Genomic DNA, 17846 nt, shown 5'->3' on the forward strand with positions numbered 1-17846 from the left:
TGCTGTACTGTTCTTTGTTCTTTGTTCTTTGATCTAGTAAATAAAATCAATGTATATGATGCATATATGTATAAACAACTGAGGAAGATAGATAATAAGAGTTAAATTACAGCTGGAAGAACTGACCTGTGAGGGAGTAGCAGGCAGAGCAGAGCACTCCCTACACACACAGCAGGTAGTGGCTAAGTTGTCTTCTCCACTTTAAAGCTACATTAAGGTAAGAGTTCAAGCTTTATAAAACAATGAGCCTTAAATAAATTTCTACTGGGCATAAATTTAACGTGAGAGTCTTTAAACTAACTTTATGGCAGGGGAGCTCAGTCCTGTGTGCTGCACTGCCTGCAGCATGTAGGAATTCGTAGATGCTCCTTGTAGTCTGATGGCCACATGTGCGGGAAGCGCCACAGGTTTGACCAACTTGGGCTACGGGTTTTGAAGCTTGAGCGTCGGCCCGAGGCATTTAGGTGCATCCACGAAGCTGAGAGTTGTGTGGATAGCACACTTTTTGATGTGGTCACCCCACAATTTAAGGAAGTGCAGTCAGAAAGGGAATAGGTGACCACTCATCAGAAGAAGGGAGGCAGGCAGATGGTTAGAAAGGCCCCAGAGTGCATCTCACTCAAAAACCATTTTTCATGTTGGCTGCACTGATTTGATTTATTATTGTCACATGTATTGGGATACAGTGAAAAGTATTGTTTCTTGTGTGAAGTACAGACAAAACATACTGTTCATAGACTACATAGGAGAGAAGGAAAGGAGAGGGTTCAGAATATAGTGTTGCAGTTACAGTTAGAGTGAAGAGAAAGATCAGCTTAATATATGATCGATCCATTCAAAAGTCTGATGGCAGCAGGGAAGAAACTGTTCTTGAGTTAGTTGGCATGTGTTCTCAGACTTTTGTATCTTTTTCTCGGCAGGAGAAGGTGGAAGAGAGTATGTCTGGGGTCGTGGGGTCCTTGATTATTTTGGCTGCTTTTCTGAGGCAGTGGGAAGTGTAGACAGAGTCAATGGATGGGAGGCTGGTTTGCGTGAAGGACTGGGCTACGTTCACAACACTTTGTAGTTTCTCGCGATCTTGGTCAGAGTAAAAGTGAAGTTTATTTATTAGTCACAAGGCTTACATTAACACTGCAATGAAGTTACTGTGAAATTCCATACCAAGCTGTGATACATCTGGAAAGGCTGCTTTCTATGGTGCATCTGTAAAACTTGGTGAGTGTCGTAGCGGACACGCTGAATTTCCTTAGCCTCCCAAGAAAGTAAAGGCGTTGGTGGGTTTTCTTGGCCATAGCACTGGCATGAAAGCCCAGGATAGATTGTTGATGATCTGGACACCTGAAGCTCTCAACCATTTCCACTTCTTCACATTGATGGGGACGGGGCATGTCCTCCACTACGCTTCCTGAAATCAATGACTATCTCCTTTGTTTTACTGACATTTACGGAGAGATTATTGTCATCGCACTATTTCACCAGATTCTCTATCTCTTTCCTGTACTCCATCTTGTCATTGTTTGAGATCCATCCCACAACAGTGGTGTCATCGGCAAACTTGAAAATCAAGTTGGAGCGGAATTTGGCCACATAGTCGTCAGTGTCTCAGGAGTATAGTAAAGGGCTGAGAACACAGCCTTGTGTGGCACAGGTGTTGAGGATAATCATGGAGGAGCTGTCGTTACCTATCCTTACTGATTGTGGTCTGTGGGTTAGGAAGTCTAGGATCCAGTCGCAAAGAAAGGAGACAACAATCCTTTTAACTTTCTCACTGGTTAGTCATGCTCACAGCTTTTAAACACCATTTCACAGGGAGATCTTGCCCAGCACCCCATGATTCTGGGTTCATGGGTGGTCAACTCTGTTCTAATTGATCAGCCCAGTCACATGACAAATTTGGCTAATCTAGATAAAAACTGAATACTGCGGATGCTGGAATCTGAAACAAAAACAGAAAATGCTGGAGAAACTCAGCAGGTCTGACAGCATCTGTGGAGAGATAACAGAGCCAACCTTTCAACAGATCTTGTCAGACCTGCTGAGATTTTCCAGCATTTTCTGTTTTTGGCTAATCTAGAATTCAACCTCATCCGAATTTGACTCATCCGGATTTCACTGGAATAAAAGGTGAACAGGACCAAAGGGACAAATTAACTTTAAAAGTAACACCCTTGAGAGAAGACTATGGAAGAAACAGTAGAACGAAATTAATCCTGAAGCTGCTGAAAATCTAGAATAACAGAGATTAGTGAATGCATAGGATATGACATTTGCCTAATGACTGCTCTGTTTCCACTGTTAAGATTGCCCCTGCAGTCGAGTCGCTCAGTGCAATGCCTCCCACACATTTCATTTGGTAGTGTTCAGAATCCTAGTCAGTGGCGGGCTGATTCATCCTTCATTTTCTTGTCACACTCGAGCTAGTTGATGTAAGGGTTTTGAATTCCCTTTGCAGTGCTGCTTGCTGCTGCTGCTGGCTCCGAGGAACAGCTGATCCGCGGGGGGGCGGGGGATGGAGATTTGGTCAATGTATCCACCTGAGGAGCATGCGCAGTGGAGGTGGCGGGTTGGAATGTCAGCGGAGAAACGCGAGCCGAGCAGACCGAGGTGTGAGCATGCGCAGCCGGGGGGCGGGGGAAATGGAGCGTGATGTGAGCATGCGCAGCTGGATAGGCGAAGGGGAGGGAGGTGAGCGGTGAGCATACGCATGCGTAACTGTGGGGGGAATGCCGTGATAACGTATGCGTAACGGGTGGGGGGAAATGCCGTGATAACGCATGCGTAGCGAGGTGGACTTATTCTGTACATGCGCGGCCCTGTGGCGACGTCGTGGACATGCGCATTTGGGATCGGGTGGCTCTGGGTTTCTGAAAGCGCCGGGTGGTGAAGGCGGAGAGCGCGGCTCTTGAGCACCAGATACCGGGGAGATAGCCGGTAAGTCAGGGCAGGCTGACGCCGTTTTAAATACGCCGAGGCAGCATCGAATATAATCGACGTGAGGGTGGAAGTTGAATCATATTTTTTTTTAACAACACACCCAGTGCTGTTTAATTGAATGGTGTGAGGTGTTAAAATTCCGGCAAAGGCCTAAAGTGGGTGGAAGCCCCGGGATTGCCATTAGTGTAAACTGATTAAATATCCAGTCAGGGCGGCTCCTATCTTAGACTTTCCAGATTATTTTGTTGAAGGAGCTTGGGAGTGTCAGAATTTAGGTCTTTATCCTGGAAGAGGTATTTTCTTTTAGTAATTTTGACTCATTCATTCCCATTTTTTTTTAGTCGATAAATATGATTTAAATATATTTCCATTCGGTTTTCTCTCTGAATTTCATTTATAGCATTTGCTGTGGCGTCGGTTATGTTTAATATGTAATGTGGTTGCAGCTAAAAGTGGTTTTTAATACTTCCCTCTAATTGATGTGGGATATTACCTTCCATCTATGTGTGATTCTGTGAAGATATTGGGTCATCCAGATGGATTTCTCTACGCACTGTTGTAGCATGGTTATAGTATACAATGTTATTTGATGCTATTACAGGAAGTAGAATCAGTACAAAATAGTTTCCATGCCAGTCAACACAACAATATTTACCTCGGAATGAGTTGATTTGCTGATGGCAACTGGAAACCGAATGGATTCCAATTTTTCTGCTTTGTTAGCTGAGATGAGGTGACTGAATTCCTGTTTGTGATAAAAGCTTCAGTAGAGTCAAAAGGTCAAATCTTCTGTATTGTAGCAGTATAAATATTTTTTCTAATCAGAATTTATTTTTGTAAAAGAATTTGAGAAAGGTGAGAATATTTCCTATTATTCAACACTTCAAATTTTGAAGTTGAAGATATGAACTTTGTCTAGTAAGGATGTGCCTGTGTATTTGTTGCATTTAAAAACTTGGATACCTGTTTTTAGGGTCAGTAAGAAGTCTCTCAATACCAGGCTAAAGTCCAACAGATTTATTTGGAATCAAGAGCTTTCGGAAGCACTGCTCCTTCATCGGGTGAGTCACCTGATGATGGAGCAGCGCTCCGAAAGCTCGGGATTCCAAATAAACCTGTTGGACTTTAGCCTGGTGTTGTGAGACTTCTTACTGTGTTCACCTCCGTCTAATGCTGGCATCTCCATCATGCTTTTTAGGATGATTGTGGGCATACCGCTAAAGATACTGTGGCCCCATGGATTTCCTAACTAGAAAGCATGAAACTCAGTTACCAAAAATACTGACAAATTGGTCCCATGATTCACACTAAGCCTAGCCCCAGAAAGTAAGACTTTCATTCACATAGCACCTTTCATGACTTCAGGTCATGCTTTACAGACAACAAAAGACTTTGGTCACTTTTTGTAAAGCAGGAAATGCAGCAGCCAATTTGCACACAGTAATGATTCAGATAGCAATGTGGTAATGACCACAATCTGTTTTAATGTTGGTTGAAGGACATTTGCTCAGGCACCAGGAGAACTTAATTGCTCTAATTTGCAATAATGCCATGGAATCTTTCACACCCACATGAGTTGGACCTAGTGCTGTAAAATGTGATTAGACGAGATCAGCGCTTGGTGGCTGGCGCAGACATGATGGGCCAAAGGGCCTCTTTCTGTCCTGCAAAACTGACTATAATGGGTGTGGCTATAGTTTAACATCTTATCCAAAGGAGATACCCATTTTATTGACAAATGTTTTGATTCAGAATAGAAGAAAATGTAACCTTTAAATCTTTACAAAAAGAATTAGATTGACTCATGGTGGAGGAACATCAACTAAAGTCAAAATTTAAAGTTCCGAGCTTCTTGAACCATTGTTTCCAACAATGTTGAAAGTCGCTGTTCATTTGGAGCATAAAGCTTTGTCTCAGAAGTGCAAAATTAAAAAGTCTATTAATGTCACAAGTAGGCTTACATTAACATTGCAATGAAGTTACTGTGAAAATCCCTTAGTCGCCACACTCTGGCGCCTGTTCGGATATACTGACGGCGAATTTAGCATGGCCAATGCACTTAACCAGCATGTCTCTCGGACTGTGGGAGGAAACCAGAGCACCCGGAGGAAACTCATACAGAACGTGCAGACTCTGCACAGACAGTGTCCCAAGGCTGGAATTAAATCGGGGTCCCTGACATTGAGGCAGTAAGTAGCCTGGCAGCTTAAGCTGCATGGGCTGATGCTGAAAAGTGTTCCTTTCTCCTATTGGAGACGCACTTGCTCTTGTTTTCTCCGCACCTCCCGCCCCCGTCATATTCTCCCCTTTTCCCTCTTCCGCTGGACTCGAACCCAGACCCCTACCCTCCTCACTGATCTGCCAGTAGACTTAGCTTGAAGTCCAGCTCCACAATTCCTCTTGTTTGGGGACTACCTATATTCACAGCAGTGGCCACTGCTCAAAGCTGGTGCTGTTGGAACTATAGTGTTGCTGGCCAAGCTGATTGACCAGCAGCTCTCTAAGGCCAAACTTCCTCCCCAGCTGATGGCAAAGGTCTCGCTTTTGAGTAAATTAATGCTGCTCCACTGCAGGACAGCCAGCCTTTTGATGGGTGGACTGCCAATCAACATTGTTGGGGGAGGGGGGGATACACCCAGAAAAGCCAGCCCATGAGTGACTGGGTCAGCATTGGGTGATTAATGTTAACTTCACCATTCCTGATCATATTGATTTGCATTGTTTGATAAATGAATCTCGATCAGATTTTTGCCTTCTGTTTACATGTGAACAGTTTCATAAGCGCGCAAACATTTTCTGGGCTGCCTATCAATGTTGTGATTGACATTAAGCTGAGTGTCTAATTTCATGGCCATATCACCTTGATGTGGAGATGCTGGCGTTGGACTGGTATATGCCCTGTTTGTGAACAGAACTCCCACTCACCTGATGAAGGGGAGCAGTGCTCTGAAAGTTTGTGGCTTGTGCTACCAGATAAACCTGTTGGCCTTTAACCTGGTGTTGAGACTTCTTACTGTGCATATCACCTTGTACAGTGGGGAATATGGTGCTTCTCAATTAGCAAAATTTTTAAGGGTGCCTTTGTTTTCTGAAAGAAATGCTATGCATGTAATATCTCGCCTGTGGTGGCTCGAGATTAGTGAGCAGAGCTTCTATATTTGTGGAATTGGCCAGCCAAGGCAGGTGATATCAGATTTTGCTCACCTGGTTTTCATGCAGAGAAACCAGAAAAGATGGTACCTGCAGATCAGATGCATTTTGAGCTCTTATCCAAAAAGATGTAATCCCAGTATCTTTAAGGAGAAACAAGCTGCAATCTAACCATCCTCCTGGGAGGAACAGGGATTTGGCTGGACCTATGCTCTGATCTTTGCAGCAGCACTAGGCTGTTTTGAAGTGGGTTGCAAAGGGACCATATTGGCACACTTGTTATAAAGGCTATGGGAGAATAATTATGTTAAAGAATAGAATCGGAGGCCTTTCGTTTTATATAGCATGTTTTTGAGACATCTTAAAGTGCTTCACAGTTAGTGACCTTTTTTTTTTTTGGAGTGTTGTCCCTGCTGTAGAGCAGTATATATTTGAAGTCAGTGACAATGCTAATTAGTCTATTGTGTCTGTGCTTCATAGGACCATATTGTTTTGTAGGCACAGTAGCCAGATTGTGCACAGAATGGCCTAACAAGCAGCAAATGAGGTAATTAATTGCAAATTTCTGTGGTGGTGGTTGAGGGTTGAACATTGACCAGGAAATCGGGGAACTCCTTCTCTTCAAATAGCGACTTGTGATCTTTTGCATAATTTGTTTAATGAGGAAAGCAGTATGCAGTACAATATGGTTGGTAACCTAGTTGTGGCAGGAAGTTTCAATCCCTGGCCTGAGTAATATGAACTTGCCATTGTTTCCATTGTGGGTATAGTATTGACCCCATTCCCCCAGAACTATCTAAAGCAAAAAAAAAGTACCTTTCAATCCTTCATTCTTGCCTAGCAACTTATACTAAAAGTGCTTGACTATAGTTTTTATTGAGAACAATTTTTGGTTCAGTTGTGATGATCCCCAGAGTGGGAAAAAAAGTCTTAATGCATGTTTATTACAGTCTGTGTTCATGCATAACAAATGGGCACTTGGATACAGGGTTTAGAGATATGTCAGTGATCATAGAATTGTATCTTGGCATAAATTTTTGTAAAAAGACGAGAATGTAATGAAGCCTGATAATGCCGCTATTTTGTCTGTGCAAGCAGTTAAACCATCAGCTGTTTATTTGTGAATGTTGGATAAATGACTTGAGATCTATCCTAGCTTTTAACACACTTCAGTCCTAGTGGCACTGTTAACACCCCATTTGTCCCATGTCCGTGACATCTTTGTCAATCTCTCCTTAGCTCTGACCTATCCCTGACCACCCATTCTGCCTCATTTGCTTAACCCACCTCTCCAACTATATATTACATTTCTATCCTTCAGTTCTGTAGAAGGGTTATATGAATTCAAAACGTTAACTGTGTTTTTTCTCTCTAGATGCTGTCAGACCTGCTGAGTTAATCCAGCATTTTCTGTTTTTATTTCAGATCTGTCTGTTCCTTTTTTCCCCTCTTCAATTTTTGTCAGCCTTTTAAAGCAACTTGTGCCTGACCTGGCTAGTTTTGATAAAGGATGTTATCTGAAATGTTAAACTCATCTTCACTTGAAAACGTTAAATGTCCTCTGCATTTCTGATGCCTTTTTATTTCGGATTGCAGAATTCTCTTTCTTTACACTGTTTAAAAAAATATACATCTTTGGCCTTGGGATGTTGGCACATTTATTGCCTGGTGAAGTTGTATTTCTTGATCTTTTGCAATCCTTTTTAGTGATGGCTCTCCCACAGTGGTATACGGATAGCAAATTCTAGACTACTGACCCGATAACAATGAAAACAGTGATTATATCTGTTCAAGTCCGAATGTTGTGTGATTTGGAGGTGAGCTCCCATGTCACTGTTTCTGTTCTCAACAGTGGTCGTCTGGAAGGAAGTTGATTATTGAAGATACAAATGACTGCTGTAATAAACCATTTTAGCTCATTCATCCATTAAGAACCCAAAATCCCCAATGCTTGGCATAGCCTGTAGAGGCATGCTATATTATAGGAGTTAGTATTATGGCCTTTCTGTAAACAGCTTCCAGGGTTTGTTTCCTTTGTGGCTCAGTGACCAGATTAAAAGCAGCACTCAAAATGTGGCCTGCAGTTTTGTGCAGGATAGACATCACTTTCTGCAACTAGTATTCTATTGTTTTAGCTATATGTTAGAGCATGCTATTGATATATGTTTTGCATTCATCTCCGCCTGTACTGCTGTAATAATTCCATTTTGTAACATTCATTCAAAACCAATTGTCCCATGGATGCATACGTGTATAACATAGATGGAAAAGTAATATATTTATTCTACCTATAACTCACTAATGAATATGCAATCTTGAGTGTTTTGAATCCTATTTAGCATGCATGACCTGCAGAAAGTTGTACAATATATATCATAGGCAGCAGCAGCACGTTATAGTTGACTGATATTATCTTTGATATATATTTAAAAATGCTATTTCCTTAATTTTTGTGGCTTAACAGAAAAAAATAATTTGAATCTACCTTCTGACATTCCACTTAGCATTGTGGTTTATCAGTATTGATGGGCCTTTTATTTCACAAGTTAGTAAAAAAGATGTGTTTTACTGTCCATCAGCATTCCTTGTCCTGGATTTCTTTTCCAAAACCATTCAATTCTAATTTTGAATCGAGCACACACAACTTTGTTTCTAATAACGAAGCGCAAATTCTGTTGGAAAGCAGGTATTATTGAGTGAGTTTGCCATTTGAATCTAGCCAGAATTTTCTTTGTTTATATTCAGACAGATCTTCTGTTCTGCCAACCTTGCTAAATTTTCCAAATTTACTTCCAGGTTACAGCTGGCTGCACAACATCTAATTATCGGGAGCTTGGACGGCAAGCAAAATATAACAGCAATTGTAGTTTTCTCAATTGTATGCAGTATCATTTATCAATGGGAAATATTCAAACTTTTACTTTGGTTTGCTATACATGTCCTAATTTCACAGAACTAAAGGAAAGGCATGAAGGACTAGCCAGCTGTTTGTGGTAGCATAGTCCAATATGTCACTGCCGCCTTCAGGAAGGTAGAATGATGGATTGGAAAAACAACTAATATGTTGTGTAATCTTGGCCATTGGACATGAATTTTATTTTATTGGGACAATTTTATTCGGGTACCTGTATACTCTTTTCTATTCAAAGAATAGCGTTCTCCCCTTTTCAGATGGGTAAGGAGAATTTTTTTCGCTAGTCTGTCAATCTTCCTCGCAAGTAGTGGAGGCTTTGTCATTGAATTTATTCAAGGCAGAGTTAGACAGATTTTTGATAGACAAGGGTTATGAGGGTGGAGGGGCAGAGAGGAAAGAGACAACAGTCAGATCAGCCATGATCTTATTGAATGGTGAAGGTTTGAAGGGCCAAAAGGCCTATGCCTGTCCCATGTTCTTCAAGTAGCATGGATGAGAACATGTGCAAACTGAATGGAAGGCTGGGGCTGGTGAAGGGAAAGATTAGGCTAAAGTCATCACGTTAAAGAAAGAAAAGAGTTTTGAGTTTCCATTAGTCTTTCGGGTGGAATGGCAATTGAGTCAGATTGCTACTCCACTTGCAGTTACTTGCCTTGGTATCTAGCTGCTCCTATCTCACCCAATCGGACTGGGCAAGGTCAGGGAGGTCGTGCACGAGTTGTTCAGAAGCTAGCAATGGTTTTAATTCCAACTTTTTCTGGGTACTTATGGCTGTATGGCAGTTGGAACCATCTGAAGTTTGATTTTTAAACTGAATTTTTGGATGGTTCCCAGTATAGGGCAAGATGAGGCCACTTGGTCTCGGGCCTACTCAGCCATTCAATAAGATCATAGCTGATCTGATTGTAATCTCAACTCCACATTCCTGCCTATCCCCAATAACCTTTCATCCTTTTGCTTATCAAGAATCTATCTACCTCTACTTTAAAAATATTCAGATATTCTGCTTCCACTGCCTTTTAGTTCCAAAGACATTCAACCTTCATCTCATCATCTTTTTAAATGGGTAACCCTTTATTTTCAAATATTGACCCCTAGTTCCAGATTGTCAGAAGAGGAAACATCCTGTCCATATTGTGTGTTTGTGGTTGTCTTTACTGGAGTAGTGATTTCAGTGTCCTGTGATGTGTTCTTGTGCATTCATAGTAGGGATTGGAAAACTTAATTAATGAAGTATAGCAACAGCGAAAGACTCATCCCATTCCAAGGGTCTACAGAAGGATCTGAAGCATTGACTTTTTTTCTACACATGCTGCCCAACCTGAACACTTAGATTTTCTGGATTGGGGGTTAGCCAACAAACCATGTTCAATTCGTACTGCGATGAACACAGTCCATTTAATTACATATAACACTTCACAGGCAAATAACTAACCATTTCTGAAAGGCAAGTTATCTAGTAGTTGGTCTTCACAAACTACAGTATTTAACTGTATTGTACAACTAACCTGCCCAAGTCCTAACATTAAAGGCCTAACATTATTCATTTTGAATTAAATTCAAAATCATTACAATGGCATAATGTTCATTTAATCACTCTTTATGCAAGCTTTGTCACTTTAAATCCTCCTCTGCAAGTATTATTGCATATTAAGAAAACGCAGTGTATTAAAAGATGCTTGCTTTTTTTAGGGTAATTACACTTTCAGGGATATATACCAATAAAAAGGTTGGGGTTTTTTAGTGATTGAATACAATGTCACTTGGATTTGGAAACCAGGGAGTATGAAAACATTTTTTAGGGATTTCATTCTCCACATGCGTGCGCACCCTGTCTAATCATGTTAGAATTTTGTAACTTCCTATAAAATTCCCCCTCACTCTTCTAAACTCCAGTTAATAGAATCCTAACCAACTTAGTCTCTCGTATGACAGACCTGCCATCCCAGGAATCAACTTGGCAAACCTTTGCTGCACTCCCTCTTTAGCAAGGACATCCTCCAGGATCAGATGAGGACACTAAAAAGGCACACAGTACTCCAGCGATAGCCTCACCAGCACCCTGTACAATTGCAGTAAAACATTCCTATTTCTATACTCAAATCCGCTTGCTGTGAAGGCCAACACACCATTTGCCTGAAATAGTGATTCTATGATATGGGGGGGAAGGCAGGTTCAGAATATTGAATTTGATGATCAAAATGAATGGTGGAGCCCAAAACCTCAGGCAATTCGGAAGACGTCATAAAGGGAAATCTGAGCCACTCTCCCAAAAAGTTATTGAGACCAGTCAATTGAACATTTCAAAACTGTGCTTGATATATGTTTGTACTCTGGGTTACAGAACCAAAGCAGACAAATGGTGTTGGGATACAGACCATTGCCATGATCTAATTGAATGATGGAACAGGTTTGCAGAGATGATTGGTCTCCCCTTGTACCTATTTCCTCACCCCTGAGTCTGACTGAAAGAGAGTAGATTCTTGTGGAGCAGTTTAAATTGGGGAATACCTTGCCAACTAGTGGTATGCAAAACTGAAGGTTCAGGCTGAGCACAGAGCAATCAAAATTCTCTTGAGCATGAGAGGAGTAGCACGTATATTATGAATGAATTTGTTTGTATAATGGGGTTTGCTAGATTGCTTTTCTTTCCAGGTATTGGCTCTGCCAACAATTTGGAAAGCATTTTCCTACTAATGCCTTTGTACCTGGCCAAAAATGGAGTATGTGGAATTTCATGCTTAATTAATCTTATTTTCACCATCTTATTGTTGTTAATGTATTTTGCCTCTGATAGTTGTGAGAAATAGGTCAGTTCTGGTTTGTAGATACATTTTGTTCCTATAATCTGAAAGTAGTGAATGAGAAAGCAGTTGCGTTGATGACATCATGACACTTGGTCCAGCATTGGAGTAAATGGCATTAGATGTTTTCCCTTATTGGTTAGTCTTTTTGTAAACAATTTATCTCCATGATGGATGGATTTTGGTGAAACCTGGTAGATATGGTATGGCACAAGGAAGAACAAAGAACAGTACAGCACAGGAAACGGGCCCTTCGGCCCTCCAAGCCTGATGAGTTTTTGGTGAGCATCTGAATCCAGATCCTTGAAATTTTAAGGACTCCTTAACACTGCGAGATATGACAAATAGACTTTTTAGGATACTGAGTTGTTTTATTTAGACTGTTGTATATTGTCTCAGCTCCTGTGGTGGAATTTGTCAAAATGTGAGCAGAGTTTTCAGAGCAGGCTTTTGGATATGGATTAGCCAGAAGCCACCTCAGTGAAATGAAAACTCTTAATGAAAAGATTTCTCTCTTTCAGCTTTTATAGTTACAAAAAATCAACCAGGCAGGGGAAAGCCTCAAGAAGAGTTGTGTAATTGTAATAATGTTGAGTTAACACAGCATGGCAAGGATATCTTCTGAGTGCCCCCTTGTTCATAATCGATTTGGGTCTCATGCATGACAAAGTAGCCAAGCAAAGTAAATGCACTGTCAAACCAAATTTCCTCTAAGCTACACATCCAACTTTCTTTTGCATGTTCCTACAAGTCTTATCCTTTCAGCTGGCTTTGGCCAGGTTAATGAATAAATGTGGCAAATTTCAAATGCCACGCCATAATTTTTTTTAAAAAGAGTGAGAAACCAAGTAACAGACCTGTCAGTTTAATATCAGTTGTGTAGAAGTTACTGAAATATATCATAGAATGGATGAGCACTTGGAGAAGTATTAACTGATCAGAGAATAGCATGGATTTGTGAAGCGTAGGTCATGCCTGACTAATCTAGTCAAAGTTTTTTTCTAAGGAAGTCATTCCATGTTGGATAAGGATGCGTCTCTGGATTTTGGTGATATTGTCTTGGGGAATTTGACAAGAATCCGCACAAGCGTAGCATCTACTAAGTCACCTGTATAATTGTAAGTTCAGACTTCAAGCGTAAAAGGTCTGAACAAACTGGCAGATTCTCAGAATGAAGCTGACGTTTGTGGTTGAACCTACTGGCAACTCCACAGAAGAGTAGAAATGTAGCCTGCCAACGAGAAAGATTCCTCTAACATGAATTCTGTTCTGGAACCGAGGCTTATACAGCTTTATTTAGCATACATAGCACTGAAATGAGCCATTCAGTCCAATTGGTCCATATTGAATTGTATGCTCAGGTGAACCTCCTCCTACCCTCTCCATCTGATTATTAGCAAAACCTCTTGTTTCTTTCTTATCTATTCAATTAGCTATCCCTTATCTCAGCACAGCCTCAGCTGAGTTGACAATCAGGATTATGGAGTCAAAGCTCTCCTCTTCATGGATAGTTTGCCAGAAAAATGGTAGCCGCATTTGGAAATTTCTGCAACATTTTGCATAACTATTCAAATGCTGTCAGTATCTGACCGAAGTTTTACATGATGTGGAGATGCCGGCGTTGGACTGGGGTAAACACAGTAAGACGTTTAACAACACCAGGTTAAAGTCCAACAGGTTTATTTGGTAGCAAAAGCCACACAAGCTTTCAGAGCTCCAAGCCCCTTCTTCAGGTGAGTGGGAATTCTGTTCACAAACAGGGCATATAAAGACAGAGACTCAATTTACATGAATAATGGTTGGAATGCGAATACTTACAACTAATCAAGTCTTTAAGAAACAAAACAATGTGAATGGAGAGAGCATCAAGACAGGCTAAAAAGATGTGTATTGTCTCCAGACAAGACAGCCAGTGAAACTCGGCAGGTCCAGGCAACTGTGGGGGTTACAGATAGTGTGACATGAACCCAATATCCCGGTTGAGGCCGTCCTCGTGTGTGTGGAACTTGGCTATCAGTTTCTGCTCAGCGACTCTGCGCTGTTGTGTGTCGCGAAGGCCGCCTTGGAGAACGCTTACCCGAATATCAGAGGCTGAATGCCTGTGACCGCTGAAGTGCTCCCCAACAGGAAGAGAACAGTCTTGCCTGGTGATTGTCGAGCGGTATTCATTCATCCGTTGTCGCAGCGTCTGCATAGTTTCCCCAATATACCATGCCTCGGGACATCCTTTCCTGCAGCGTATCAGGTAGACAACGTTGGCCGAGTTGCAAGAGTATGTACCGTGTACCTGGTGGATGGTGTTCTCACATGAGATGATGGCATCTGTGTCGATGATCCGGCACGTCTTGCAGAGGTTGCTGTGGCAGGGTTGTGTGGTGTCGTGGTCACTGTTCTCCTGAAGGCTGGGTAGTTTGCTGTGGACAATGGTCTGTTTGAGGTTGTGCAGAACAATGGATGTCTCGGCACTCTACACCAGTATCCCCCATGACGATGGCATTGCTGCAACGGCCTCAGTGCTCAGCGCCAACAACTGCCAGTTTCCAGATGCAATTTTACATCTCATCCGCTTCATCCTGGACCACAATATCTTCACCTTCAATAACCAGTTCTTCATCCAGACACACGGAACAGCCATGGGGACCAAATCCGCACCTCAATATGCCAACATCTTCATGCACAGGTTCGAACAAGACTTCTTCACCGCACGGGACCTTCAACCGATGCTATGCACTAGTTACATCGATGACATTTTCTTCCTTTGGACTCATGGTGAACAATCACTGAAACAACTATATGATGACATCAACAAGTTCCATCCCACCATCAGACTCACCATAGACTACTCTCCGGAATCGGTTGCATTCTTGGACACGCGCATCTCCATTAAGGACGGTCACCTCAGCACCTCACTGTACCGCAAGCCCACGGATAACCTCACGATGCTCCACTTCTCCAGCTTCCACCCTAAACACGTTAAAGAAGCTATCCCCTACGGACAAGCCCTCCGTATACACAGGACCTGCTCGAATGAGGAGGATCGCAACAGACACCTCCAGACGCTGAAAGATACCCTCATAAGAACAGGATATAGCGCTCGACTCATTGGTCAACAGTTCCAACGCGCCACAGCGAAAAACCGCACCAACCTCCTCAGAAGACAAACACGGGACACAGTGGACAGAGTACCCTTCGTCGTCCAGTACTTCCCCGGAGCGGAGAAGCTACAGCATCTCCTCCGGAGCCTTCAACATGTCATTGATGAAGACTAACATCTTGCCAAGGCCATCCCCACACCTCCACTTCTTGCCTTCAAACAACCGCACAACCTCAAACAGACCATTGTCCGCAGCAAACTACCCAGCCTTCAGGAGAACAGTGACCACGACACCACACAACCCTGCCAGAGCAACCTCTGCAAGACGTGCCGGATCATCGACACAGATGCCATCATCTCACGTGAGAACACCATCCACCAGGTACACGGTACATACTCTTGCAACTCGGCCGACGTTGTCTACCTGATACGCTGCAGGAAAGGATGTCCCGAGGCATGGTACATTGGGGAAACTATGCAGACGCTGCGACAACGGATGAATGAACACCGCTCGACAATCACCAGGTAAGACTGTTCTCTTCCTGTTGGGGAGCACTTCAGCGGTCATAGGCATTCAGCCTCTGATATTCGGGTAAGCGTTCTCCAAGGCGGCCTTCGCGACCCACGACGGAGCAGAGTCGCTGAGCAGAAACTGATAGCCAAGTTCCGCACACGCGAGGACGGCCTCAACCGGGATATTGGGTTCATGTCACACTATCTGTAACCCCCACAGTTGCCTGGACCTGCCGAGTTTCACTGGCTGTCTTGTCTGGAGACAATACACATCTTTTTAGCCTGTCTTGATGCTCTCTCCACTCGCATTGTTTTGTTTCTTAAAGACTTGATTAGTTGTAAGTATTCGCATTCCAACCATTATTCATGTAAATTGAGTCTGTGTCTTTATAAACTCTGTTTGTGAACAGAATTCCCACTCACCTGAAGAAGGGGCTTGGAGCTCCGAAAGCTTGTGTGGCTTTTGCTGCCAAATAAACCTGTTGGACTTTAACCTGGTGTTGTTAAACTTCTTACTGAAGTTTTACACACAGATAATTCTTTACGTACTGTCATGGAGCTATTAAATCCTCATGAGGTCTTCATAGAGTCATTAGAGGTAAGTGTTTATTTAGCCTCGCGCATGTCTTTGACTTCTTGAAGCATTTTGCACAATATTTTGATGCACAATTACTTGTGTCAACAAACCTAGCAGTAATCTTGTGCACAAGTAGCAATATTAACCAGAACAGTTTCCATTGCTAATTTGTATAGCTGATTGCTTTGACGTTTCCAGATTTTTAAAGCTTGGATTTTTCTTAATTGGTGTTTCATCATTTTCTGTTTTTCAACTGCTATGTGAAAAACATTGGGGGCGGGGGGGAGAGGGGGTTCGGGTCTATAACAAGGGGTTACAATGTCAGGATACAGGATGGGCCATTTAGGACCGAGATGAGAAATTTCTTCACTCAGTGGTGAACTTGTGGAGGCCAAATCATGGAATCTATTTCTTCTTAAATATATTCATAGACTGTAAATGTGTCAAGAGGTGTGGGGAGAGCACTGGAGCAGAGTGTTGAGATAGAGGATCAGCCATGATCGTATTGAATAGCAGCGCAGGCTCGAAGGGCTGAATAGCCTACTCCTGATCCTATTTTCAGTTTTATTTGGTGGCACTGAGCTTATTATCTTGGTAAGCAAAGGGGCCATACATGTAATTCTGTTTAATTTACTCATTCTAAAATTATCTCTTCGCAGTTTTCCCAAAGCCATGTTAAGTGCAGGAAAGGAAAACTTTCGGCTGAAGAGCTACAAAAACAACTCCCTCAATCCTGATGAAATGAGAAGGCGACGGGAAGAGGAAGGGCTACAACTACGGAAACAGAAACGTGAGGAACAGGTAGACTTGAAGCTTTCTTTTTGCTGTCATTGGCTAGATTTTAGGGTAGGAGGGATGAACTTTATTTCAGATCATCTGCCATACTGAAACTACGTCCGCATGTATGTTCATTTGTCTTGCGTGCGCCACTTTAGCAAGAAGCCATTTTGTTCCTACTCATTCATATTCCCACTGATACTAGTACTAGTATAAGATGTGGTGTTGAACCTTTGACATTAGAAACTTATAGGAAATTTGGAGACACGGTGACTCTTAATAGTTTGTCATAACCACCCAGGTCTTTTCTGAGTTTATCTCAAGTGAGTCCCATCTTTAGCTCCCTGATCTTATCATTAAATTCCTTATCATCCAATTAGTCCCATGTCCTGTGTGTACACAGCAGGACCAATCCAATCTGGCCAATTACCAGCCCCTCTATCTACTCAATGATTAGTTAAGTGACAAAAGAGGTTTTCAGCAGCACTTGAGAACATAACATAAGAAATAGGAGCAGGAGTAGGCCATCTAGCCCCTCGAGCCTGCCCCGCCATTCAATAAGATCATGGCTGATCTGAAGTGAATCAGTTCCACTTACCCGCCTGCTCCCCATAACCCTTAATTCCCCTACCGATCAGAAATCTATCTATCCGTGACTTAAACATATTCAACGAGGTAGCCTCCACCACTTCAGTGGGCAGAGAATTCCAGAGATTCACCACCCTCTGAGAGAAGAAGTTCCTCCTCAGCTCCTCTGTCCTAAACTGACCCCCCCCCCGCCCCCTTGCTTCGCAATAACCTGTTCGTGGATGCTCAGTTTGGATTCCACCAGGGTCGTTTAGCTTCTGACCTCATTATAGCCTTGGTTCAGACATGGACGAAAAAGCTGAATTCCAGAGATGAGTTGTGTGACTGTCCTTTTACATCAAGGCAGCATTTGACTGACTGGCATCAGGGAGCCAAAGCAAAACTGCAATCAATAGGAAATGGGGAGAAAACCCTCTGGTTGAAGTTATATCTAACTAGCAGAAAGTAAGATTGATTATGATTGTCAACTCCCGGACATCACTGCAAATGTTCCTT

The 17846-nt window shown here is 42.4% G+C and overlaps 1 protein-coding gene across 1 annotated transcript in view; it reads left to right on the plus strand.

Moving 5' to 3' along the window:
- The first annotated feature begins 2842 nt into the window (after positions 1 to 2842).
- The window catches only part of LOC144506502 (importin subunit alpha-5), a 48709-nt gene continuing 33705 nt past the window's right edge, over positions 2843 to 17846 (plus strand). The window contains exons 1-2 of the mRNA XM_078232707.1: positions 2843 to 2931; positions 16646 to 16787. Of these exons, the coding sequence (XP_078088833.1) occupies positions 16659 to 16787 (129 nt within the window). The 5' untranslated portion in view covers positions 2843 to 2931; positions 16646 to 16658. The remainder of the gene's footprint in view (positions 2932 to 16645; positions 16788 to 17846) is intronic.

The sequence above is a fragment of the Mustelus asterias genome, chromosome 17, assembly GCF_964213995.1.
Source record: "Mustelus asterias chromosome 17, sMusAst1.hap1.1, whole genome shotgun sequence".
Classification (NCBI taxonomy): domain Eukaryota; kingdom Metazoa; phylum Chordata; class Chondrichthyes; order Carcharhiniformes; family Triakidae; genus Mustelus; species Mustelus asterias.